The 13,474-nt window shown below is 47.7% G+C and overlaps 1 protein-coding gene across 1 annotated transcript in view; it reads right to left on the reverse strand.

The window, feature by feature from the left end:
* Positions 1 to 7,333: 7,333 nt before the first annotated feature.
* The window catches only part of FAIM2 (Fas apoptotic inhibitory molecule 2), a 32,783-nt gene continuing 26,642 nt past the window's right edge, over positions 7,334 to 13,474 (reverse strand). Inside the window, exon 12 of the mRNA XM_049783545.1 lies at positions 7,334 to 8,881. Within this exon, the coding sequence (XP_049639502.1) occupies positions 8,732 to 8,881 (150 nt within the window). The 3' untranslated portion in view covers positions 7,334 to 8,731. The remainder of the gene's footprint in view (positions 8,882 to 13,474) is intronic.

The following is a 13,474-nucleotide window of genomic DNA, read 5'->3' on the forward strand; positions in this document are numbered from 1 at the left end:
ACCCTACCGCTGCACCACTGCTCCAGCCCCTTGACTCTCCATTTTTTTGTTGTTCTGTTCCTGTTGGTTTGAGCTGGTAGGACTTTTGAAATACAAAATCTTTAATACTCTGTGCTCTTTCTATGAGTGTTATTGCAATAGCAATAGCAATAGCAATAGCACAGCAGGTAGGATGTTGCTTTGCACACAGTCCAACTCGGGTTCAATCCCCAGCATCCCGTATGGTCTCCCGAGCCCACTAGGAGTGATTTCCAAGTGCAGAGCCAGGAAGAAACCCCTGAACACTGCCAGGTGTGGCCCCAAATAAGCAAGCAAAAAGTCAGCCCTTATAAATGTCTTAATAAAGGTCTCCTTATTGGACTCCCAGTAAGTCCTGAAGGGGGAAATTTCTCTGACCCTCAGAAGCTCTACTGTTTAGTGGATTGACAAAGAATGCTTGTAAGATGTTGGGAAAACAATCCCTCTAAGAAGTCTGAGCCCACTTGAGCTTTCTGAGTTCTTATCAAAGGATTTCTTTTCTTCCCTTTTAGTTTCCTCTTTACGCAGAGACTGTGTTTACCTCAGTGTCCTAGATTTGACTTTTTCCCTGAAACTTTTTAATACTTTGAGAATTCTTTGCTTGTGAGAAGGACTGTCCTGATTCTTTTACACTTTCAAGTTTTGTTTAAAAATAGAACAAATATTTCTGCAGCTTTTCTCTGACTGTTTCTTATGATACAAGGTCAAATAAGCCAATACATACTTTCAACATTTGACCTAGAAATCTTAGTCAGATCCACCAATTCATGAGCCCTTCTGCTTTTCTCATCAGCACCGATAAAAATTTTTGCCAAACTTTCTATTACAATGTAACAAGGGTCTGTGTTCTTCCAGGTTTATTGTCCACAATATTCCTTTGAACTCTGCCTGCAGTCACGTACAGCCCTTCCAGTTTCCCCTGCAGACTTCCTGAGGTCTGTCAGCTGTGGAACCACTTGGGCCCAGACCAGTGTTGTGAGTTGTAAGTCCTATAGCTCCTCTCTTCCACCTAGCAAATCCTGCTCCAGTCTTCTCTTGCTGCTTAGTAAGAGGAAGTCAAACTTAGAAGCACAAAACAACACTCATTTATTTTATTATGCCTATAGATTGTGGATTAGGAATTTGGGCAGAAGTGGTTTGTCAATGCTTCAGGCCTCACTTGGGAAGACTTTAAAGTCTGGAAGCTGGAAGTGCTGAAGGTAGATTCTACTTTAAAACAGCTTCTACTGAGATGAGGATGTGGTTCTGCTGAAGGGCAATAACCCTATTAATGTGAGAATGTGGGGAAACTGAGGTATGGGACACTAAACCCTCTCTGTTCTAACCCCCTGTCCATATCCTGTCCCAGAGAAAAGCAGCTGCTGCCTGGATGTGTTTTCATATCCTTTAATGCATTGGATAGAAATTCATGCCCCTGATGCTCTTTCTTTTTTTTTTTTTTTTTTTTTTGTAGTTTTTGGGTCACACCCGGCAGTGCTCAGGGGTTATTCCTGGCTCCAGGCTCAGAAATTGCTCCTGGCAGGCACGAGGGACCATATGGGGCGCCGGGATTTGAACCGATGACCTCCTGCATGAAAGGCAAACGCCTTACCTCCATGCTATCTCTCCGGCCCCCCTGATGCTCTTTCTTACGGTTTCATTGCACACAGTTGTCTTTTGTTTTGCTTCTAATCTTGTGCTTAATACCCGGTATACAATGTATACATTATATACCCTGTATACACTCCTGAGGCACCGGATCTTTCCATGGTCTGCAACAGCTGGCCTTTCTGTCAATAAACTATAAACACACGTCTTCTACTGCTAGAGTCCACAATCTTTTTTTTTTTTTTTTTTTGCCACACTTGGCAATGCTCAGGGGTTATTCTTGGCTCCGCACTCAGAAATTACTCCTGGCAGGCTCCAGGAAACATATGGGACCATATGGGTTGAACCCAGGTTGGCAGTGTGCAAGGCAAATGCCCTACCTGCTGATCTATTACTCTGCCCCCCACCCAATTTTCTTTGGAATCAGTAATCACACACAGACTTCAAAGGTTTAGGTTTGCATATATGGAGGTCCTGAATTTGATATCTGGTAATAAAAAAAAAACCAACCTCAAACCAAAATGACTTCTCTCAACTGGCAGCCTCCTCTAACACAGAGGAATAGGAGCTAACAAGCAGTAGAGAGAGGGTCAGGGTGAAGCTCACAGCTTTGGACGATATTATTTTTTCTTTAAGAAAAGGAAGCAGAACCCTTGGAGAGATATGTTAAAAGGAGACAGAAAAGGAAAGATAAGAATGCTTCCTCCTCCTCCTCCTCCTCCTCCTCCTCCTCCTTCTTCTGCATGCCTTCTGCATGCAAGGCAAATGCCTTACCTCCATGCTATCTCTCCCACCTCCTCCTCCTCTTTCTTCTCCTCTTCCTCCTCCTCCTCCTCCTTCTCCTTCTCCTCCTCCTCTTTCTTCTTCTCCTTCTCCTCCTCTTTCTTCTTCTTCTTCTTCTTCTTCTTCTTCTTCTTCTTCTTCTTCTTCTATTATTATTTCTTCTTCTTCTTCTTCTTCTTCTTCTTCTTCTTTCTTCTTCTTCTTCTTCTTCTTCTTCTTCTTCTTCTTCTTCTTCTTCTTCTTCTTCTTCTTCTTCTTCTCTTCCTCTTTTTCCTCCTCCTTTTTAAATTCACAAGATTTACAAAGCTATTGATGGCAGAGGTACAGGTATTGGATTTTCCAGCTCCAACCCCACTCCCAGCATTATATTCTGGCATCATATTCTGATAAGTCATCTAATCTGTGTCTGTTGTGGCAGCCCAAAGGCTGGGATGAAAGTAGAATAGGAGGGGACTGGAGGGCTGCTTGGAAGGTAGAGGGGGACTGGAGGGCCCCTTGGAAGAACAAGGGAGCTCAAAGTCATTCTTTACCTTTCTGTACCATTTCCTTTCCCATCTATTGATTTCTCAGCGACTCCCCAAGTTCAAGAGCCCTGCAGACCCTGTCTTATATGCAGGGTCTGCAGGGCTCTTGAACTTCTGCTTTGTCTCTGCAGAAAGTCCCAACTCATGTCTGTTCTTTCTCCTCTTCCTGTAGAATTCATAGCCGAACTGTGTCAGATGTACCCTGCTCTGTGGGATATTTCCCTTCCACATACTGCCCTCAACCCCCAGGTTCTTAGAGGAAGTTGGCTCTATATTTATCATTCCTGTGCCTTCTAAGGTATTGGGGGGGGGGAGCTAGCATTGACAGGTGAAACAAATCAGGAGGCTGTAGAGGAGGGCTAAGCCCCCCACCTGGGGCCAGCAGGGGGTTCCCTCAGCTTTGGTGGAAGTGAGCTGTGTTGATGGAAAGCACAGGTACAATGAACCCACACAAAGGAAGCCTTATTACTGACAGATCCCAAAAATAGGATGGAATGACAATGAAGGTGGAAGGCCACCCTCAATTCCAGTTCATATTGACCAGGAGAGGAGAGTAGCACGTGTTACTTAGAAAGTGATTGGAGTGAGGGTCCCTATCTTTGTGTGGGCTCAATCCTACAAAGTTACTTGTAAAAGTGCTCCAAAGAAAGTAAACTGGCATGCATGGTGCATAGTGCAGATGGCTTGACACAGGGTCAATTTGGCTATTAGACTTGAAATGTCTGGACCAATCTCAAAGAACTATTTTTCTTCCTGTACATCTCATACACTAACTCATGAAGATGGACAAGTCACTGAACCCTCTGCTTCTTAGTTTCCCTTAAGGTAGAATATGATGGAGAGAATGAATTCATTTACTCACTTTCATTTATTCATTAGCATCAATCACTCAAAATATTGACTATTGATCATAAGTCCTATGAATTTAAGGGTGGACAAGACAATTCATACTTTCAAGGAACACAAGTTTTCAAGGAGACAGGACAGGAATAGGGTGACACAGGGAAGGGCTCTGAAAGTGGCCAGAGCACTCAGGGAAAGATTGGGGCTTTGGTGTGAGAAGATCCTCTGAAAGCCTCTGTTTTGGGGTAATTTTTACTCGTGCCACACAGGTTTTCTTTCCCATGCAATATATTTGAAGTCAAAATAAGAATCTTTTTGGGCTCAGGGACAGCTCAGAGGCAAAGTACCTTGAAGCCATGCAACGATGATTTCATGTTTGCAGAGATGGTTCCATTTCTGGCACCACCCAACCACGGCACTGCATTTGGCATCCCCAACAGTGATAATGTGGCCCCACCAGAAACCACAGTAACCACAGAGGAAAAGGGAATGAAAAAGTATCTTCTGGAAAACTTTTAAAGAACAGGGCACGAAATGGGCCATAGCAATAGTATAACAGCTATGGCACTTGCCTTGTGCATGGCTGACGTGGATTTGAATCCCAGCACCACGTACAGTCTTCTAGCACCACCAGGAGTGATCTCTGAGCATAAGCCAGGAGTAAGTCTTGAGCACCACTAGGTGTGGCCCAAACTAGAAAAAGCAGTGGGAGAGGAGGAAGAGGAAGAGGAGGATGAGGAGGAGGAAGAGGAGGGGGAGGAGGATGACAACAACAACAATAACATCAACAACAACAACTAGGCACAAAAAGCCAGTCTTCAAGAACTCCCCCCTAAGGAGGAGCTCCCTATAAGGCTGGAACAGGCTCAAACCATGGATCTCCACCAGGGTCCATATCCCTAGAGGACCAGAGTGCTTCTTTCCAAGGTCTTTTTGAAGGTGGTATTTTTTTGGTTTTTGGGCCACACCCAGCAGCACTCAGGGGTTACTCCTGGCTCTATGCTCAGAAATCGCCCCTGGTAGGCACAGGGGACCATATGAGATGCCGGGATTCGAACCACTGTCCTGCATGAAAGGCAAATGCCTTACATCCATGCTATCTCGCTGGCCCCGAAGATTTATTTTTTGATTGCTATTCTTATGTTTTTAATTTTTGTTTTGTTCTTTTGGGGGCACATTTGGTGGTGCTCAGGAGTTACTCCTGACTGATTCAGGTGATTATATGGAATGCCAGAGATCAAACCTGGGTTAGCAGCATGTAAGACAAATATGTCTCCTATTGTGCTGTTACTGTGGTCCTGATTGTTTTAAAATTTTTTACCTTTTGTTTATACTTCAAAATTTTGAGAGCATAACTTTCTGTTTTTTATTTTTTAATTTTGGGCAACGCCCAGCAGAGCTCAGGGAGCATTCCTGGTGTAGCTCTGTGGGAAATATGTGGTATGAAGGACTGAACTGGAGTTCTGCATGAAAGAACAATTTCATTTTTTGTTTGTTTGTTTTTGGGCCACACCTGGTGGTGCTCAGGGGTTACTCCTAGCTCTGTACTCAGAAATTGCTCCTGGAAGGCTCGGAGGACCAAATGGGATGCCGGAGATTGAACCCAAATCTGTCCTGGGTCATCCTCGTGCAAGGCAAATGCTCTACCGCTGCGCTATCACTCTGGCTCCAAAGGTAAGTTCTTTAACCACTCTGAACTATTTCTTCAGCCTCTTCACACATTTCTGTGCATGTGAATCACAACACCTAACATCCGAGAAGACTCCTTCCTCCTCTGCAGTTTGAGGCACATGCCTAGCTTTACATGTAGCTACCTGAGAAGTGGCTGTGGTTTGAGTCAGTCCTGGTGCATCAGAGTGAAGCTTCCCACACATGCAGCTAAGCCAAACATGGTGAAAAGCAAAAGGCAAAGGAATGATTAGAATGTAATGATTACTTTTATTTTCATCTTCTGTTGGTCACAAACCTGGACCGGGAAGGTGAAGCCAAGGAAAAGGGACAGGCAAGTACCCTGGGAAACGGGAAGAGCTGAGGCTGGGGTACATCTCTGCTCTTGAACATTGAGGAGAAAGCTCTGGGCCCTGGCATCAGGGGTTGTTTTCAGAAAGTAGGTAAACAGTGTCTGAAAGGTGCAACAAAGGTTGGATCTCTGTCCTTTTGCTCCATAGACCAAGTTCTGCTTTTCTCTAGATATCCACCAGAGGGCAGCAAAATACCCGTGTAAAAGCTCAGTCAGTCCCCGGAGAGGGCCGCAATCCTGTGCTTTCTCTTCAGGCATGCACAGAATGGGGAGGCAGAGGCTTTAAAAGTTTCAGGGTCACACCTGGCAATGCTCAGGGCATATTCCTGACTCTTCACTCAGGGATTACTCCTAGTGGGGGCTTGAACCTAGGTTGGCTGGGTGCAAGGGAAGTTCGCTACCTGCTGGGAAGGGAGAGCTTTTTGGAATGTCGGTCTCATCCTGACTCCTGGGAGAAAGAAAGGATGGAAGAACCAACGTTCCTGGGGCTCCCCCAAGTGATATTAGAGTTGCACATGACCTTGGGTTTGGTGTAGGAGATTAAGGACTCCAGGGGCCTTAATCTGTGGTTGCTATCTCCAGGGGGGACCACTGACCTCCAGATTCAAATGATCAGATTCCTGGCAGCCTCTAGCTGCATAAAACTCGACCTATTCTTCCCAGAACCTAGCCCCTCCCCTACCAATAATGGAAGGGCCAGCAGGCTCCTTCCTCCTCTTCAGTTTGAGGCACCTGCCTAGCTTCGGTTTCTGGGTGTTTGTAATCCTGCATTCCTATTCCCCACCCTTCATCTTCTAAGACTCATTCAGGTGTTCCTGAGACTCCTCATGGAGAATGCAGATGGGGCTCAGGGGCTTCAGCCCTGGCTGAGGTGGAGGAAGGCTCAGAGCATCCCAGACCCCTGCAGGGGATTCTGAGGGCACATTGGTGTCTCTCCCACGTTTATGGATGAAGGCTTACCTCCTCCCTCAAGCTTTTGAAGTGCAGCCTTGGATGAACTTCCCTGCCCCCCCTTTTTTGCATAAACCTTCCAATGAGGAGGAAGGACTTACACAAGTGGATTCTGGGAAGTAAGACTGATACCCAGGCTGAGAATAGTAGGGTAAAGTGTGGGGAGCAAATTCTTCCAGAACTGGGACCAGGGAGAGAAATTGAGGAGGCAAAGAGGAGAGGCAGCTCCTGGATCCTGAGGCCTGGAAACTGGGGATCCCCTCCCTGCCCTGGCCTGTCTTGCATTAGGAATTGGTAGCTCAAATCTACAGGTACAAGCAGCTCCCACTACACACCACCAACCTCCTAGCTGTGCAGTGGGACTATGACCTTGTGTCTGGGGGTATGATTAAGAGTGAAGCTGTAGGGATGGTGAGAACAACACACCCATCAGGCAGGAGCCCTTCAGCTCTGGCTCTGTCCAGGGGACATGAATGATGGTTGCACCCACTGCCTTCAGACAGCACAAAGGGGTGCCCTTCTTCCCCCCCCCCCCCACTCCCAAAGCCTTTTTCTGACACGAAATACCTGAACCTGTTTCCTAAATACCCAGGACAGAACATGGATCCAGAGCTTCTGCAATATTTTTTCAAAGCTGGAAATAGGAAGGGTGGAGCAGAGGAGAGAAGATGAATGACAGAAGGAGGCAGCACCTCCAGCAATGGGAGGGTCACAGCCCTGGGGAGAGGCCCCGGGAGGTTCTGGGTATTCTCTGTTTGCATCCAGTAACTTTCCACTAGCCCTGAGCTGGCTTCAAGAAGGTACTGGCTGCATGCTCCCCAGGTGTGGCCCCTGATCCCCTCCCGACTCTGGCTGGGGCCTGCAGTGGCTGCGTGGCTGACATACCTGGCCTGAGATCTCAGCTGCCTGGAGGCTGATAAGGAGGCTGGACCTCATCACATGGAGCAGCTGGAAGCATTGGCCCTGGCTGTTAGCATCAGCTGGGCAGCCTCCAAATTGAACTGATTAGGTGATAAGGAGTGGAGGGGGTGCAGGACTCTGAGCTGAGCTACCGAGCAGCCAGAGAAAGGGCCAGGGGAAATACCAACTGGGGCCCAGGACACCAGCTGGGGAGCAGTCAGCTAATGGCTGCAGGTGGGGGAGGGCTCAGGAAACATGCAGAAAGGCCTGGGGAAGGTGGCTGGCAGGCAGGATTCCCTAGAAGTGGGGCTGGCTCAGCTCCAATGACCCTCCTGGTTGGGGAACATCCGCCATCCAAGGCACAGGCCTGTGAAGTTAGAGGTTGCATCTCTGCCCTGAGCCTAGCTGTGGGCTCCTTCAAATGAAAGTCAAAGTACAGCCTTGCTCTCTAGCCTTGAAGCCAGAGGACAGCAGTCCCTACATAGGAGCAGGGTTCTCCAGCCCCCACCTTCTGCCACAACAAGCTCAAGTCATGACTCAGAAGGGTAAACTGAGTCCAGTGCTGATGGCACTTCTCCCTGCTCTCCATGGGCCCTGGGGAGGTCCCATGCTGAGAACAAGCCATTGAGGTCTGAGCAGCCTCCCCTCACCCTGAGGAACCCTTAGTCCCCTTCCTCAGACTGTCAATGCTTGCCCTGGAGGGAATGTGGTGTGCACTGGAGAACCTGTGGCATGTCCTAAGGTGCCATAACAGTGACAGTCATAGGAGGAATCATGGGTCAGGGGCATGTCTCAGCCAGGTATCTTGGTTTTTTTTTCCACATGTGAGATCCTGTGGGGCCCCTTCCACTCATTCCTGAGGTCCTCTGACCCAGAAGGGCCTCTGCCTTCCTGTTCTAGAGTATGGGGCTACGTACAGGCAGGGCAGCCAAAGCTGGTGTGACCTTTGGCCCCTCATGGCTGAGGATGGGGTGGGGCTAAGGGGAGGTGCAGGCAGCCACAGGCTGGGCAGCAGCTAGTTTATCTGTGGGCTTGCAGGGGCCAGGGGATCCACGAACCAGCAAGGGGCATTCTCTGAAGGGAGGAGGAAACATGGGAGGGCGCCTCAGTCCCGGTTGGTGCCAAAGAGCTGTAGGAAGAAGGTGAAGATATAGATGATATCCAGATAAATGTTGAGGGCTCCAAAAATGTACTCCTCAGGGCTCAGTGAGTGGCGGCGGTTGCCCATCAGCAACTGGGTGTCAAATGCCAAGAACTGAAAGAGAGGAAGGTTAGAAGGTCAAGAAGGGGCCGGCGTGGTGGCGCTAGAGGTAAGGTGTCTGCCTTGCCAGCGCTAGCCTAGGACAGACCTCGGTTCAATCCCCCGGCATCCCATATGGTCCCCCAAGCCAGGAACGACTTCTGAGCGCATAGCCAGGAGGAACCCCTGAGCGTTACTGGGTGTGGCCCAAAAAACAAAAACAAAAATAAAAAAACAAAACAAAGCAAAAAAAGAAGGTCAAGATGCTCCACAACACCAACCAAGTGGCCCTAGGTCAGTTTGCTACCATTCACCCTTCTGTGACAACCCCGATCAGAAGTGTTCCCAAACCTTCCGTTCTGATTCAACACCTACTCAATGTGTAGCTCCTTTCTGCCAGGCACAGAGACCCCAAAGGAGACAGATAAGCTCTCAAGCCTAGAACAGTCTAGCAGGAGTTTAGGTATGTAACTAAAGGAATTATGGAGGGGGTATCGGGGATACCTGGGCATGGGGGGGGTAGTTAGGTAAGGCTTCCTAGAGGACGAGACCATCAATCAAAAGCCTAGTCTTCCTGTTCTTCTCTTGTTTGCCTTAGAGGATCAGCACAGGCATGGGTGAGGAAACTGACCTTTGTCATATGCTTTACAGACATGAGCCCACTTACGTTGATACTATGCCTGCTGTGGAAGGATTTCATCTTTCCTAGGAGGAAACCAAGGCTGCAGATGCAAAACTTCATGGATAGGTTCACCACTGTTGTCACAGTAAATTCTACATTTTTCTAACAGGGTCCCCTTCTTCAGGGCCTCCTTATGTCCTGTCACCCTAGAAAACTCCCTTTCACCCTGCAAACCCCAAATAACTGTCAGCTCACTAGGACATAGGGACACAACTGGGAAGTGGCAAGCCAGAGTTAGGACTCCAGTCTGCAGACTCCAGAGAACCCTCACACCTCACCATTATGCTCTGTTAACATGTCTTTCTGGTACCCTTCCTTGTTTCTCAGCCTCATAGACTCCTCAGAGATAGCAGCCAGGCTTCCCACCTGCTGCATCCATTTCTGTTCCTCCTACTGAACTCCCTGGGTTTAGGCGAAGGGAGCAGAGTCTCCTAGAATTCCTCCCCCCCCACCCCCCGAACAGTATATGATTCCTAACGGTCATGGAGGGCTGCTCAGGGAAAAGTGACCAGAAATGGCAGACTCAAGTTAATAACCATTGGACACTAGGAGACTAGCATTCTCAGAATCAATTCACATATTTTTCTCTTCATATTTTGGGCCAGATTGATGTTGGGGTTGCTCCCAGTGGTACTGGAGGGAGGGTACTTTTTGGTACTGATAATTAAACCTAAGCTTCCTGCATGCAAAGCATGAACTCTAATCCTTTGAGGAAGCTCCCTGACCCTCAATTCATATTCATGCTAACCAGACTTTTCCAAGTTCTTCTATCATTTTGGCCTTTATGAACATTAACTCTAGGACTAGTTAATAGCTAGGGTAGGAGTGGGTGTGAAGAGCTGCAGAGACAGGGAGAAAGGAACATGGGTTTGCCTTAGTGGAGGATACTTATAATGACAGAAAAAATATAAAAAGGGCAGAAGGGCTAGGCCAGACGATGCTTAACTGGGTTTACAAGAGAAGCAGGAATTTTCTAAGCTGATAAGGCATAGGGGATTCCTGGAGATGAGAGCTCCCCAGGGAAGGTGAGATTGGGGTAACAGGAGCAGCAAGGGGGAAGATAAGGCCCAGGGGAGAGGCTGAGCTTGCTAAGGAATTTGTGTTTCAACTGGAGGCTGGGGTACATTTAGCTCCCCTTACTGCCCCCAGTTCCTTAGATGCAGCTTCCTGGACTCTTTCTCAGAGCCAATTCCATATCTCAGAGCCAATGCCCCAGAGCCTAGAGGTCACAGTTTTGAGAGGAGCAACTCCAGCTTGTGAAACCTTAAAGCAAGTCCCGCTGCAAAGTAGATAGGGGTTGATGTCGAGAATGGACTTGAAAGTCAGACTATCCTGGAGTCCAGGACTTAGCACCATTCCTCACTAGCACTAAGGCCCCACCAGGTACCCTGAGTCTCTGAGCTGGGAGCCCCTGCCAGGAAGGGGAGCAGCATGTGGGCCTCCTGGGGTTGTACTGAGCAAGTACCTGATGCGTGCTGCATGGAGAGAACAGTGAATAGGAACTTTTGGGAGCGTGGTTCTGTGAGCTGCTTCCCAGAAACACACAGAACATGTGTCAGCTGCTGCTGGGACCTGTTGTCTCCCACGGCTCATTCAAGAGACAGAATGTAACTAGGAAAAGCTGTAAGGGCCTAGCAGAGGGAAAAGTCAAAGCCACAGGCCTACAGAGTGGAGAAAGTGGAATTGAGCACTGGGAATCCCTGCAAGCTGCCACCCACCTGGCCCCATGTCCTCATCTATGAATGGGTGTAAGACAGCATGAGTGTCATAAACTCTTGTGTTCTCTGGGAAGCCTCCACTCCATACCATTCTGCTGCTCCTGAATTTAATTTGCACTTGAAAGTGAATTTCCTTCTGCTGAGAGAAGGAGCAAGGAGAGAAGCCAACTCAAAAGCTAGAGGCTTGCCGCTGCCAGCATTAGTTAATAAATTGCTGATCTGGCTTATCAGTCAGTAGTTTGCTTGGTTGAATTCCCAGAGCCTGGTCACCCCTGAGTGAGCTAATCAAATGGAATCTCTCAACCTAGAAGGCTTGAACCTAAGCAGGTCTAGAAGTGGCCCCTTTCACAAAGTACCACCCAGGATGACTCCTAGAACAGCCAGCTGGCTCTTCTCTTGGAGGAAAGAGGATGAAATCATTTCTGCCTCTTCCCTTGGTCAGTGGCCACTAGTGCTTATCTACTATAGACTGTAGTATGCCCCCAACATGAATCTCACTGCCCAGAACATCACCACAGCCTCATGCCTAAGAGTCTCCAGAAGGCTGTCATTGCTTTAGTCCCAGTCAGATTAACTGAATATCATATTCTAGGGCACCCACTTCACAGATTTGACTGTAATGCAAGTCAAAGACCTCTCAGAGATTACATGCTGAGCATGGTTCATCATAGGGAAAAATATGAACTCATCTTTAGTACTGGTCGGATGCTTTGCTAATGTCTCAGTTGAGAGCAGCTATGTTGGTTAGCATTTAGTTGGAAGAGAGCTAACCCTAAAAGAACAGCAGCCAGTTGATGATCCCTCACAGGAGGGCAAGAAGAAAACTCCATTCAGTGCTGACTTTGCATGCAGGAAGACCAGGTTCAACCCCAGCATTTCATATTCTCCTGATCTCTCCCAGGAGTGACTCTTCCAAATACAGAGCAGTAAGTAGTCCCGAAAACTGACAAGAATGTTCCCAAAACAAAGCAAACAACCTACAGGGTGAGCACAAGAGATAGTGGTAGAGACAGGACCAGGACTAGGTGATGTTAGATCTCTACTGTAATTTCACACTAGAATCCTCAACTCTGGGAACTGGATGTTATAACCCTAGTTTGCACTTGAGAAAGGACTATCAGTGCAATAAGTGACCAGGTAAATAGCCATTTATTTACCTGGGGGCTGGAATCAGATAATTTGCCTCCTATTTTGACTGAGATGGGGTAGAGTGGGTTTGTGAAAAGGGAGGTTAAGGACAGAGAGTGGAGGACACAAGCAGGCTTTCATGCTCACACTTTTGAATAGAGTTGGTGCTAGTCAGGATGCCCTGGCCAATGCTTGGGTCTGACCCTGCTGAGTTCAGGACCAAGTCTTTTGTTAGTTGTCCTCCCAGAGATGATGCTGACTGGCTCTGAGGGCACCATGCCAGGGAAAGGCCCACTTAGAGCCACCAGCAAATAGGCACTATGAAAAAATAGCTAGGCTTGCAGGGTTTTGAATCAGCATAAAACATAGCACACCCGGATCTGTTATACAGAAATACCAGTGTGATTAGCTGTGGACTACAGTGCTGCTTCTGATAATTCAAACAACCAAGTAGGGGCTGTTTAAATTACCTGTGGACACAGAGGCAGCAACAATTCTGATACAAGCCATTCTGAGAAGTTATAGGAAACTGCATCATTTGATCCCCTTTATATAATAAAACTTGCAAAACTCTATACTATAGGAACCTAGCTAGCAAATATTTAAAAAATCTCCTACAGGGACAAAAGTGATAGCACAGTGGGTTAGGGCATTTGCCTTGCATGTGGCTGACCCAGGTTTAATCCCAGTATGTCAAATGGCCCCCCCAAAGCCTGCCAAGAGTGAGCCAGAAATAACTCTGGAGTGCCACTGGGTGTGGCCCAAAAACAAACAAACAAAATGCTCCTAGAAATGTCTGCAAAGAAATAAAGCTGAGCACAGTACTTCCCACTTGTGGAAGGCAGAGAGGACCTGGCTTTACCTGTGCTTTTTAAGATTTCAAGAAACAGATTAGGGGCCAGAACAATAGCATAGCAGGTAAGGCATTTGCCTTGCATGAGGCCAACCTGGGTTCAGTCCCTGGCATCCCATACGGTCCACCTGAGCCTCCTAGGAGTAATTTCTGGACACAGAGCCAGGAGTAACCCCTGAGCATGGCCAGGTGAGCCCCCAAAAAGAAACAGAATAGATGAAGGTATA

The sequence above is a fragment of the Suncus etruscus genome, chromosome 11 (assembly GCF_024139225.1).
Source record: "Suncus etruscus isolate mSunEtr1 chromosome 11, mSunEtr1.pri.cur, whole genome shotgun sequence".
NCBI lineage: Eukaryota > Metazoa > Chordata > Mammalia > Eulipotyphla > Soricidae > Suncus > Suncus etruscus.